Source organism: Syngnathus acus, chromosome 2 (genome assembly GCF_901709675.1).
Source record: "Syngnathus acus chromosome 2, fSynAcu1.2, whole genome shotgun sequence".
Classification (NCBI taxonomy): Eukaryota; Metazoa; Chordata; class Actinopteri; order Syngnathiformes; family Syngnathidae; genus Syngnathus; species Syngnathus acus.
In genome coordinates, this window is record NC_051088.1 from 19,710,687 (window position 1) to 19,723,788 (window position 13,102).

The 13,102-nt window shown below is 40.9% G+C and overlaps 1 protein-coding gene across 2 annotated transcripts in view; it reads right to left on the reverse strand.

Moving 5' to 3' along the window:
• Positions 1-13,102, reverse strand: part of LOC119133027 (gamma-aminobutyric acid receptor subunit gamma-3-like) — a 50,201-nt gene that overhangs the window by 14,403 nt on the left and 22,696 nt on the right. For both annotated transcript variants that reach the window (XM_037268664.1, XM_037268656.1), the window contains exons 4-7: positions 5,476-5,567; positions 5,216-5,347; positions 4,025-4,107; positions 452-589 (exon numbers count right to left, since the gene is read on the reverse strand). In XM_037268664.1, the coding sequence (XP_037124559.1) occupies positions 452-589; positions 4,025-4,107; positions 5,216-5,347; positions 5,476-5,567 (445 nt within the window). The remainder of the gene's footprint in view (positions 1-451; positions 590-4,024; positions 4,108-5,215; positions 5,348-5,475; positions 5,568-13,102) is intronic.

Below are 13,102 nucleotides of genomic sequence, written 5' to 3' on the forward strand. Positions count from 1 at the left end.
CATAAAGGAAGCTCTTGGAAAGTGAAAGTAGGATCAGTGTGGTTCATCAGCAAGCTAAAAAGGGGTTTACAATAACCTTGTCATGTTGTGGACCCGATACCCCTCATTCATAGTGCTCAGCATAATCAGCTTTTTAAACCACCATTACAAATGAATTGGGCACCGGCCTACGTGAAGCTAGTCGAGGGTGTAATTAGTAGCACCTATTGGAGTGACAACATTACAACTGCCGCCCCCAAACAACAAGCAGGAACAACATCATCACAAAGTGAAAAGAACTGAATAATTTAACTTTACGGTTCATCTCTATTATTGGTGATTAATATCCCTTTTTCCCCTTCAGGCTTGAAGCCACGACACCAGTCTCCATCACATAGGGCAACTGCCATGAAGCCATAGGTGAGGTTCAGATGTATGAAATGGGGTCAGCACGCTTTTGCTTCTTTTGTACCTGCAGTCGTGGTCAGTACATCAGTGGTGTTTCTGAGCCCCATGAAGTCAAACTGGTAGAGTCTCCAGTATTTCTGGTCCGATGTCTCCACTGAGTTTCTTCGCCACTTGTATATAATTTCATCTCGTGGGTAGCCATCTAGAAACAACACATATGCTCTTTTAGATTGCTGGAAGGAGGACACCGGAGAGCGAGAGAGAGAGAGAGAGAGAGAGAGAGAGAGAGAGAGAGAGAGAGAGAGAGAGAGAGAGAGAGAGAGAGAGTCGGTGGCCCAGATAGCCTTGAATGTTCTAATATTATAATGTTCGACCAGCCAGGACACCACTTGTGTTCATGCTAGAGCTGATGTTAACGTTAGTGTGATCATATGACATGCGTTTAAAATAACAATGACTAAAATGATCAGGAAGTCAGTGTGGGGCAAGTTACATTTCTACATCCAATTAATTTTTTGTATCGCTTGACCTCTTTAAGTACGAGAGTGAGGTGGAGCCCTATCCCGGCTGATTTTGGACAAGAGGCAGGGTAAACCCTGGTTTGGTCAATCAGACGACATAAGGCTGAACAAGTATTCACACTCACAAAAGACAATTTAGAAACCTTAATTAACCAAATGTGAATGTTTTTGAGATGTGAGAGGATGTTCAAAGAGAGAAAACTCGCACAAGCAAGGGATATACACCAAACAGGAGGGTCTGACCCAAAATTCAAACCCACCCTCACCTCTCCAGTTCATGTAACAACTTAGTTGGGACTGCACCAGCCTGAGTTGGTGTGGATCCAACTATTTAAGCTCCAAGTCAGAGGCACGCCTAATGCACGCTACAGAAATATATCAAAATGAATCTGCATCTGACAGGGAGGCTGAGCTTGGGTCGATGAGATGTAACGTGGGGAAATGAGTGACAGCAATAATGAGCTAGAGGAGAGCGAGTCCTTGTACGCTCATTAAGACAATGGTCTTCCATTAGATACAATACAATACATCTTTATTTATATGGCGCTTTCACAAAGGCTTTTGACATAACCAAGCGCTTTACAAAAACATAAAATAACTTTACCATGGAAAATAGCACATAAAACATTGGCAACAATACAAACAAAGCTATCCCTCCCTTGAGGGGAGGAGAGATTCAAAGTGGATCAAAGCTATCTGCTTCCGCTAGGTTTTCAAGATAAACAATTATCCGTTGTGCATTGACAAATAGAGAGACTAAGAGAGGATGGTTCAGGTCTCCTGTCCCATATAGTAGATTGGCTTCGATTTCAAATCATTTCGAGGCACACCTCCACGCTCCGCGTTGCTCCTATGTCTTTATCTTCAGCTCCAACCAGCCATCCTTCAGCTACGGCAATGTAGACCTACCAACAGCGCTGACATATTCCCCAAACAAAACAGGGCCGTGAATGATGCTGCCCAACACAGCCCCGTGGCCGTCAAATGGCAACAGTCAAATAGTGCAGACATTCCTTCCATCAAAATCAGTGCTACCACACGCATGGTGCTGAGAAGGCGCTAACATCATGCACAGAAATCAATCCATCGAGGGAATGTCACGGCCAAAACGCAGGAACAGTCCATATATTAGACAAAAAGAATCACACCTGACTAGTCAGAGCAAAAAACACAGAAAATAACAGAGCTATGTTAGAGCTCTTGAAGACGCCAGTACAGCACAATCTTAGTAAAAAAAAAGAATTAACTAGTTTTCCTTTGCTCTAATCCACCAATCTATACCATCCATAGTCATCCATCTATTTATCCATCCAAATGGGAAAGTAAATTCAGCTGCGACTCACAGCAGCTCTGCTTGGCGCTCTTCATTTGAAGACCCAAATTGCACTAATTCGACCATCGCCAAATAGCCAAAGTTTTAGAGACAAACGTCACTTAAACACTTGACTCAAACCACTTTGGTAAAACAGGCAATGGATAATCATAATATAGGGTTTGCATGCATGTAAATTGGGATAACACTACTTACTCATCACAAGAACGAAGAATACTATGCACACATTGTCTTCTGTACCTTCAGGCTTCAAAACACAAGCAATGAATATCCGAAAATAGATTTAAAAAAAAAAATCATATAGCTAAAAATTAGCATGTATTTGTGCCTCGCCATTTTAAATTATAGACAAAGAGCACATGAGCGAAATACGTAATCATCACATCGTACAATCTAAAAGGGTTTCAGATGGAGGGGCAGTTGTCTGCCTACCTTGTAAATATATAAATAAATATATGTAGACCTGCTGGCATGCGAAGTACATAAAATGTCAGCTTCACCGAAAGAAATTACTACAGTTGTGTTGGAAATGTTCATTATCCCATTCCCCGCTGCTAAAAGACAGGCGGAGTAGTACTGAAAGGTGACAGAATGACACATGATCTCTTACCTGCAGGCAAATTAGCTTCTGACCCTCAATCAATGTGCGCTTGGTTGTCATATTGTACAGTACCTAAAGCGAATGAGAGTATATGTGGGCAGTATATAATTGACACAGTAGGAGCTCTTCAGTGTGACCGCAGCCATGTCTGTGATTTGAGGACCTGTATAGATCAGCTCAACGATCACTTGTAATCATTTTTGAAAAAGAAAAAAAAAACAAAAAAACAATATAGCATGTATGCATGTGTGTGTCAAGGTGTTTATGGTTACTTCTCTAGAAACAGAGGCTCTGTTGGTCTATGAAAAAAAAAAAGTGGCAGAGCGAGCAGCTTCTCCAAATGCAATTTCCGTTGTTCTTTAATTACAAGGGAGATCATACGCTGATTTAAAAATCCAGTATTAAGCACAGTTATGAGTTTTCTGTGAAGGAAAGATATAAAACAGAGTCTGGTAGTGATTGAAAAAAAAAATCAAATGGAAAATGAGTCAGTCATCTATTCATTTGAACTGCAAACATTTAATTTATGCCTTGATATTAATAAATATGTTTCCGATTTCTTTTACAGTAGATTTGTTCAAGGTCAGGGTTCTTAATTCATATTAATTTGTCATTTTTGCATGGAAACACCTGCTGCTTGACTTCAGGTACACACAGCACAGCTGGTGTTGCCTCAAGTGGTTACCTGAAATTAATTTAATCATATTTGATTCAGCGGGGAGCAACCACCTCCTAAACCACACATCTAAATAAACAGTTGTGCGAGGCTCCAGCATCAAGCACATTACTAGTCGGTTATGGATTTGGAGATACAGCAGCTGCGCTCCTCATTTTGGCTTGCAAAATCATCATCTGCATCTTTTGATCTCTCTTATGACTGTTGCAAGCCACTGAGAGGCAGAACTGTCTGCTACCTTCCCAAACTTTTCCCTGTCTTAAAGGGTAAGTCAACCCAAAACAAATTTTTAACCAGACCATTAACCAGAACACTGTGTTTCAACTAGTTGGGCTGCAGAGACAATATTGTTACAATGAAAATTTTGCGGACTTGACTTCCATTTTATCCTATGGATCAATTACATGAGGGTATGGGAAGGTTAGGGGTTACAGACGCCTTGTTACATTCCTATAAACGTAAGTGTCAGCTCATGTGTCTGTGGGCTTGTGACTGTCAGTACTCACAACTGGAAAAGACGAGAGGACACGAGTGCTCGTCCATTGGGAAATTATGGAGCTGCAACTGACACTCAGCGTTGATGGTCATTCTAAAGAGACAGACAGAGAAAAGTAGAAAGACACATCGCTCACTCAAGTCACGTCCTGTTCTTCAGTCAATTGCCTGAAAAGAACTTATTGCCACGCAACGTAATGATGTGAGTTGCCTGACAGCTCTGTGCCATGTAAAATATGCACCAAAGTGGTGCCTCAATCAGAACAGCGAGCAGCCCGCATCCCGCTTTTCTCTGTGGTAAGTGCACATTGCTGACTTCCCAACTTGCAGATTTACTTTCTGCAATAACTGATGTGCCAGAAAGCCCAAATATGGAGCTGAGGTGTGAACAGCTAGCACATTTGTCCCAACATCTGAAAGAAGCTGGAAAGTGTTGACATTTCACCCACTATGTTATTAACCATCCTCTGTAAACTATATCATCGAATATATTTGTGGAATAATCTAGATATAACTTGATCCAGTGCAATAGCAGAATCAAAAACACAACTTTACAAAAAAAATAATTAAAATGGTCAATTTTGATTGGCACCATCAGGCAGCTTTTGATTTAACAATATATGACTTGGGGCATTGCTAGTGTACTAGTTCACATAGCAGAAGCAGGCTCATTTCCAGTCATTGACCCAATCAATATGGTTGACAGGTGATACGTCCAGCGGTGCAATGTCTCACCTCTCACCTTAAATCAACTGGGAAAGACTGTTACAGCAACCCTTAACCTGAATAATAGAATAACATGGACGTTTCAGTGATTCTCTTTGCATGCTTCGATGAGCGTCAGCAAGTAATGGCTCAAAGTGTGAGCGGAATCAGAACCAAAAGAAAGAAGGCATGCGGTCTGGACAAACACTGCCTCTCACACAATTAGCAATATTTGTCAGCTTGAAAGCAAACACTATGAATAAAGTGTCTGAGGAGAATGTATGTTGGATTGACTGTTGTCTTCATTAAATGGAGCAGAACGCGCCTCGACTAACAGTCATTCGCACTTGTGTTTGCACAAGTTGTCCTTTGAAATCCACAACATATTGATTCAAATAATAGCCTTCAAGTCAGACGTGGACATTCATAATTTAAATGGCACGTCAAGGACAAAAGATTCTAAGGTTAAGACTGTAACCCACACACACAGCTCTCACCTCAGCGTGTAGAGAATCTTTCCATTGTTTCGGATACGGAGAAGCTGATTGGGTGTTGTTATCCAGTGAGAGTCTGCAGTCTTGGAATTCCTGAAGATGGTGTCGGGCAGCCAGATCAAGCCCACCATGTTACTGGCAGACAGAGAGAGAGGATACCTCAGACTTCTATGCAAGGTTTGAAGCCAATCAGCCAATTTGCTCCATGACTGAAGGCTTCCAAAAACCATGTGAGATTGTTGACTCAGGCAATAATGGAGTACCTGTTGAGAGTGAGAATCCGCATGCTGCTGCTGTTATAACGGAGGCGTGTATCCACCCAAGTCTGGGCAAAGATGATATCGATTTGGTACTCCTGTGAGAGGGCAAGGTGGAAATCAGAATCTATTTTCTAGCCATTGTAAGATGCATTCACAACAAGCATATTTTTTTCTACTTGCATGTGCTGTTATTAATTACTTATGGTTCAGGATAGATTTAGAGCCCCGATTCCACCAAGCAGATAGTTTAGTTTTAGAATGGCAGTTGCATTTCCTGACCTGTACTTTATCACTTTTGGCATGCCAAGTGGAAGATATTTTCAGGCCTCATATTATACTTTGATGCATACTTTAAAACACTTTCAAGGTGTCTTAATAAGTTGACCGTGACGTGCTTTCATTAAAATACCATTTAGATCCAATACATAATGAATACATATATTTTGACAGCATTTTTATTGCAATGGGGAAATTGGCTCCCTTTAGGGCAGATCTGTCTCAAGCAGTAAGCCAGTAGTGATGGCAATATCATTTTGATTCAATACTGTACTGATTCATTTTTGTGCAATTGTTGCAGAAGGTGTCATTCGCTCAAGGCTTTCATTGAACGAATGCGACTCAGCTTGTTTACTGGTCATATTGTCTGTGACTTTGACTTAAAAATACAGTGTACTAATTACAAACAGATTTTCTCAAATAATATTACACACTGACTGGTATCTGACAATCAGACACATTGTCCTCACTTGTCTCCTACCAATGATCTTTGGTGAGCCTTGAAGCATGCTAGCAACGATAGTGAAATAGGAAGTGCGGTGCGCTGACTTGTTGCGCTGATCGACAAGAAGGGGATTTCAGAGCGACTGTACTTCCTGGGAAAATCCCAACAAGAGAAGGTATTGCAGCCACTGAATTATTCATATGTATTATGCAAAACAATCAAGATCAGTGCTTGGACTTATCTAGGTAAAATCAGGTGGGGGTTCTGGCAAAATTCCCCAGAGGATACGTACATTTTGAAGCAAACAGGATATAGACACGTGAAGAAAATTAAGGAGTTCAAGAAAGTGCATTACTCATGGCTGGACAAGAAAAAGACAAAGACCGATTTGGCTAGGGGGATGACAAAGGGTGGCTGCTGTTGTGTATTCTCAGCAGGGAAATTAAACAGAAAGCAGCAAGTTTATTATCAGGGACATGAATATTTGATGTTCCGCCTTAAAGATTCAGAACATGATCAACTAAATTCCCTTTTGTCTATGATAGTTCTTACACAGCGGGATATTCAGTGTGTGTGTGTGTGTGTGTGTGTGTGTTACAGAAACAAACAAACAAAAAACGGCTTACGGATAACTTTTGAATATAAGATTGGCACTAAAATGTGCCTGTGTTTTGAGCAGCTGATCCGTGTGTGCAGATATAACTCTTTTTCCTGCTGTCTCTCATTTTCTCCACTATTCTTTGACTCTCCTCTGAGAGCTCTTCCTGCCGCGAGCATTCAGCTCCTGCAGTCAGTGACTAATTAACAATTAGTCTTGGACAATTTGTAATTGGCAATTATATGTGGTTCTTTCAATTGAACATGAGATGGCTCCTAATACACATCACTGCTATTGACCGTTGGTGTTTGATTCTCAGTTTTGCTGTGGAATTACAGAACTTTCCAAGTTCTTCTGCCATTTAAATCGGTATTAAAATATTTAAACCCCATAACTGTTGATTAATTGATTGTGAATTTCAATCAATCAAGGACAATGACACAATTTTTTACATCATTCATTTTTTAAGAGACCTCCATTAATTGAAATGTAATATTTGGGCTTCATGTATAGCAATGTCTGATAATAAAAGCCACCCTTGAGGCTATATTAATTTTCTGACCTCAGCTATGAGGGCACAATCTTTTTTTATGGTAGAGAGCACAATCTCATATTAGTCAATTTTAAAATACTGGTGGTATCTTCATTGTAATTCCTCCGAGCAAACAGTGACAATAGACTTGCGTGTGCTAAGATAAGCAAAAGCTCTCTTTGGGGATGCAAATACCAGTGTGATAATAATGAAAATTATGTTGACAGCAATGTGCATGTGACTGGAATTAATTAAACTGACTTCAACTGCTAGGGAACAAAATACCCCCCCCCCCCTTATCCAAGATCATAATGCTTGCAAGGAGATAGCCTAATATCTTCCAATTCCAATTTATTGCTCAGTCACTGTTTTCCAACTTGCCAAGAAAAACATTTTGCTATTCTACCTTTTTGCAGAGATGCTAGACTGGCAAGCTTTGTCAGTCTGCTTGCAGACTGTCATTAAAAAAAAAAAACAGGAAATACAAAAAACCTAGTTTCAAAGAAATGCTTCACCTTGGTCAAATCTATAGTTTTCTTACTAACGCCGGCAAAACCCCAAACCACATTAGAAGATGTGCATTGGTGTAGCAAATAATTTGTATATTTAATCCAACAAGAGGTTAGTGTTTGATTTAGACTGAAAACACGGTTGTCCAAAGCCCTCCTTCCCCCACCTCATCCCGAGCGATAGCACAGTCATGCTATTTTTCCTTCAATACAGATGCCTGTTGCTCAACAGCCTGTCAAACTGATCTCTCTTGAACACAAAATGTGCGTCTGTCTATCTATCTATGAGACTTCATCAATCACAGCATATCGGGCAAAACCGCATGTCACTCATGAGTCTCACACGATCATGTACTGTAGACAGGACGGAAGAATAGTACATGTCTGTGCATGTTTTGTACGCTTCATTATTTTTGCTGCCCCCCCCCCCCCCCCCCACCCGCACACCCCTCACCTCCTGCCCTCCTTCCAGGTCTCCATGGTGATGAAAGCTCCAGTCTCGTGATAGTGCAAGTGAGAGTTTCTTTACGCCCATCCTCACAATCATCTAATTTATCATTGCTACCAGGCAGCTGATAACTGCTATTCTGCGATAAATGATAATTTTGTTGTCAAGCTCCACTCCGTCCATCCTTGCTTTTCATTCTGTCTCATGAAAAAGACCTGTCTTCGATCTGACTTGACCTTTATCCTTGACTGAGAGTGAGAATAAAAGATTTGGCCAGCAGAAATTTAAAAAGAAGAGTTCAGCTGACTATTACCACGACTCATGGCATCTTAAAATAAACACATCACCTACCAACATCCAAGGCTGAACAGTGCTGATACAGATTAGCACTCGATTAAATACAATTACATACAGTAGACATTGGAAAATAACGTTTTTTCCGTCTTTTGGATTTATCTAATTGGAACATCACATCAATTGCACATGATGAAAACGAATGAAAAATGTCCCGTCTTTTACTCCAAAGCAAACAAATATATGCGTTAGTCACATATTGATCTTCAACAATATTGTTCTATAGCGATACAATATCTTTTGCCAGCAATAAATATTTGTATCAAGATACCTAACCACATTAAGCCTCCACAACAAAGCAATGTTCCATTAGTCATTGCGCTGCATCAAAAAAAAATGCAATGGCAACATACAAATGTTTTTTTTTAAAAACGATTTTTTTTAATCACATCAAGCCATTCTAGCCACACCGACGTGATGCAGTCACACATGAATGATGATCACAAACTAAAGCAGTCTGTAACTCACACCTGCACACCAGGCTTTTGACCCTTATACACACACACACCCACACACCCACACACATGCACAAACACACACACACACACAAATTATGGCACCCTTAGAAAAACTTGAGTTCAATGTGGTGCATCTTGTGTCTTGGTTCTACTTGAGCATCAATTATTCATTCATCATTGGTTCTATTTTCTTCTTTAAAAGTAGTGTCAAAGAAAATCACTGCAGGCTACTTGGTCACAATTCCTCAGTAAAGAGTGTCTTTCTCTTGAGGTCAAATTCTGTGGTCAATTTCACCAACAAAAGGTTCTTTGTTGCCTTCTGGTCTGCTTCACATTCACATTGGCATTTGGAATACTAAAAAAGAGATGAACAGTGTAAAATGATAGGAATTGACAGGGCGCTTGTAAAACACAAGTTTTTTTAAAACACATTTGGCACATCTCTGGTTACAATGACCTTGGTTTCTTGGTGTGGCTGAATGCTCTTTTTGGAGCTTATGTTCAGCACGGTATCACTCCAGGAGAGTTGAAGGAGGGAAGCCACAAAAGAAAAGTGACAAGCACAAGGACGTTGTTGTACAGATAGCTCTTCAAAATGACATGAAATGTGGAGTGGGTACTCAGTGTGCGTATGTCATTTTCTCACCATCAAACCTGTTTGTATAATGGAAGCTGAACATCTATCCATTTATTTTCAGCACTGTTTATCCTGTTCAGGGTCACGGGGAATGTTGGCCACCTATCTCAGCTGACATCAGGGTAAAGGCCGACTGACTACACCCTGAACTGGTCGTCAGCCAGTCGCAGGGTACATATAGCGATGAACAACCAGTCTCATACACATGCAGACCGCCACTGTGTGGGAATCGATCCCACGCTGCCCGCACACAAGTCAGGCATGTCTACACCTACACGCTCAGCGACCTGGAAGCTGAACAGAATGGCCTTTTTTCTTTTGTTGTGGCAAATATCCTGAATAAAAACGTCAATATTGTAATTTATGGAGACATAAATAAGGTATTACTGTCATACAGTTTACGATCTTATCGATAGGATTTGTCATCCGGGAAGAGCTCAGGGAAAACAAACGTATTTTGTCTAGATTCCTGAAAGGTTGCACACAATTTTTTTAAACCTGTTAAAAATAGCATGGACAGTGACTTTTTAAATCATGTGTCCGCCGCGTGACACAACAAATCAATACTTCAATTTGTCACCAACTATTTGAAATACCGATTATTAGCTAGATTATAGATTTGTTGTTGCAGCCCTATACAAGGCTAAATTCATTTTTATAATGATCAGGATGCATCTGGATTTATTGTGGGATAAACCTTCAGGTAAAAATAGCCCTCCTATTTTTATTCAACTTAATCATAGAGATCTGTAGGAACTCAAGTGTCATCCTGAGATTCGAGAGATCCAGCATCACCATGAAATGTCTCCCCTTATAGATAGATAAAGGCATTTTTTGTAACTGCCACAATTGAATGAACTTGGCTGTATATTTTTAGATTCATCATATTGCATCACATTTCATAAGACTTCAACAACAGGAAGTGCAGTGAACATTTGAAAGTTAATCTATACAAATACAATTATATTTTGGTGCGACAAAGGCGAAGGAGAATGCTGCAAGCACAACAATTAAGCGCTAACGACACTCATCCAGTTGCAGCAAATTAAAAACATGTTTGAGTTACATTTCTCAAATGACAATCTTTGGTTCACTGATTGTATCTTCAAATGGATCTCTGCGAAGAAAACAGCTGAAGGTTGAGCTGCATTGACGGTGTTGAATAACAACTCATTGCCTTCATGCTTGACCCTCTTGCCCTCTTTCCTTTAATTGTGGAATGATAAATGTGTCCTTATAATCGGAGGGTTGAGCTATTTTCAACCCACTTAGTTTTCCTTTGCAGTGGATGACCTTCATCTGAAAGCTCAATGAGCAAGCATGTCGTATGAAATGACTTTCTGTCTCAATCAGCAAGCTTTGAGCTCCCTCTGACAGCAGCATACAGAAAAACAACAAAGACAATGTCAGGGTGCTGCAAAAAGCTGACAAACGTTCCAGAGTTACATTCATTGTGGTTCAGGCGACACCAGTAGGAAAGAAATGTATGCGAAGCATTGGCGGTTTTACAAGTTGATAAGTGGTGGCAGCTGTCACCTTTACCAAATGTTTTGCTACCCCATTGGTAGTTAATCAACCCATATTAAATTACATTTTTCAAATGTTCATTATATTTTCTCCATAGTGTGTGTAAAAAGTGTGTTTAGAATCTACCCTCCCCATATTTCAAAACCAATAGAGCTCCGGACATCACATGCAGACATCCTGGTTGCATCGTCGCTGGAGCAAGGCAAGGATTAATAATGGAGAATGATGAAAATCAGTCAACATATTCTCAATTCAAGGACATAATTAGATACATGAGCACGTTGGACAAGTTGGAAATACAGATCCATAACAAGCGTGAGACTACAGCAGATGGGCAGAACTACAATGCAATCATACTGAGGATTGCATGACTTAATCCTCGAGAAAAGCAACACAGCGTTTGCCGGAAGGCCCGCTGCAGGCTCACAGGGCATCCAGTTTCGTCGCCGCGGGCTGGTGAGGAAGGGATGCCGATGAAGCGGTGGGATCCATGGCAGGGTCGATCATGGGGCATCTCAGCCTTGCAGCGGATGCACTGGATGGAGAAGCGGGCAACGCTGGGGTGCTCGCTCACGACATTCCCGGCACTTGAGAGCAAAGAGCAAACCATAGGAACCGCCTACCGAAGGCTGGTGCAAGGACTACCGGCGAGGGGCCTTCCAAAATTGCAGATCATAGCTGCCTATCGGTCACGGTGCGTATCTTTCAGTAACCCAGCTCAGGAAGTCACCACGTCGGTGAATGACAAAGTGGTACAGAGCTCCGTACAATAATTATAACAGTTTGAAACTGTTTGAATTGTTCAAGATGTATCCAAACCTATCTCGCTGCTGCTTTGTGGGAAGGGGTGGGCGCTTAATGGTGGTGCAACTGGTCGCTGGTGAGTGGGCTTCCTTTTTTCACTCCCATTAATGTTTAGATGTCTTTAGAAAATAGCTTGACAACAAAAATGTATACTATATAAAAAATGGGATGTTCGAAAGACGTGTACACCTACAACTTGACGAGAGTTCGCTCTAGCCACAGATACATGTGTGGCCAGCTGAGTGTGGCCACTTAAAGCACCTCCTTTCCGGATAGGCCATGGAGAGATTAGGCCATTTGTGGACTTCAGGGGAAATATAAGTCAAATGAGCCCTTACAGATTTCAATTGAGTAAATAACCACTTCTGCACAATTCAGATTACAAACAGCCTCTAGGAATGCATTGTACTTGTGAATCTTGGTGACTTATGAAAGAAAACAGGCAGATGTGACAGAAACAGCATTTTAGCTGGCAATAATGAATTTCAACATTTCATAGCTGCCAGATGCTGGGCTGTGATATAATTTCAAGTTTTTATTTTTGCTTTTACAGTTTTGGCAACCAAAACTGCAACATTTTTTTACATAACAATAGCGGCGTTAACTGATGGCTTTCCTTCATTTGCCTCCAGCTAACAATGTGACGTCACGGTGACATAGGGGTCTATTAAGGGGTCTATTCTGGAACGAACAGACTTGAACAACTTCTGTACAAATGGCCGTTTTGAGTGAATATGGACAGTATTTCTTTTACCATAAAATCCATAGTCTGTTGGTTGCAGTTCTGTTAAATCAAGGCTCCACTATATAATGACAGTGTTAGCCAGTAGAGTATGCAACGGAAGGTGGGGTGATATGGTAGTTTTGAAGTGGTTCTTCATATGAACCAGACAGACTTCAGAGAGACCGAGGTCTGCAGACGGATGACCAATTGGACTCGGGTGAGTCTTAGCCTGACGTGTGCAGTTAAGTGAGGAAAGAGAGCAGAAAAAAATTGACAAAAGTGAAAGACGTGCCGAGGCAGACAGAGAGTGGGAGCATT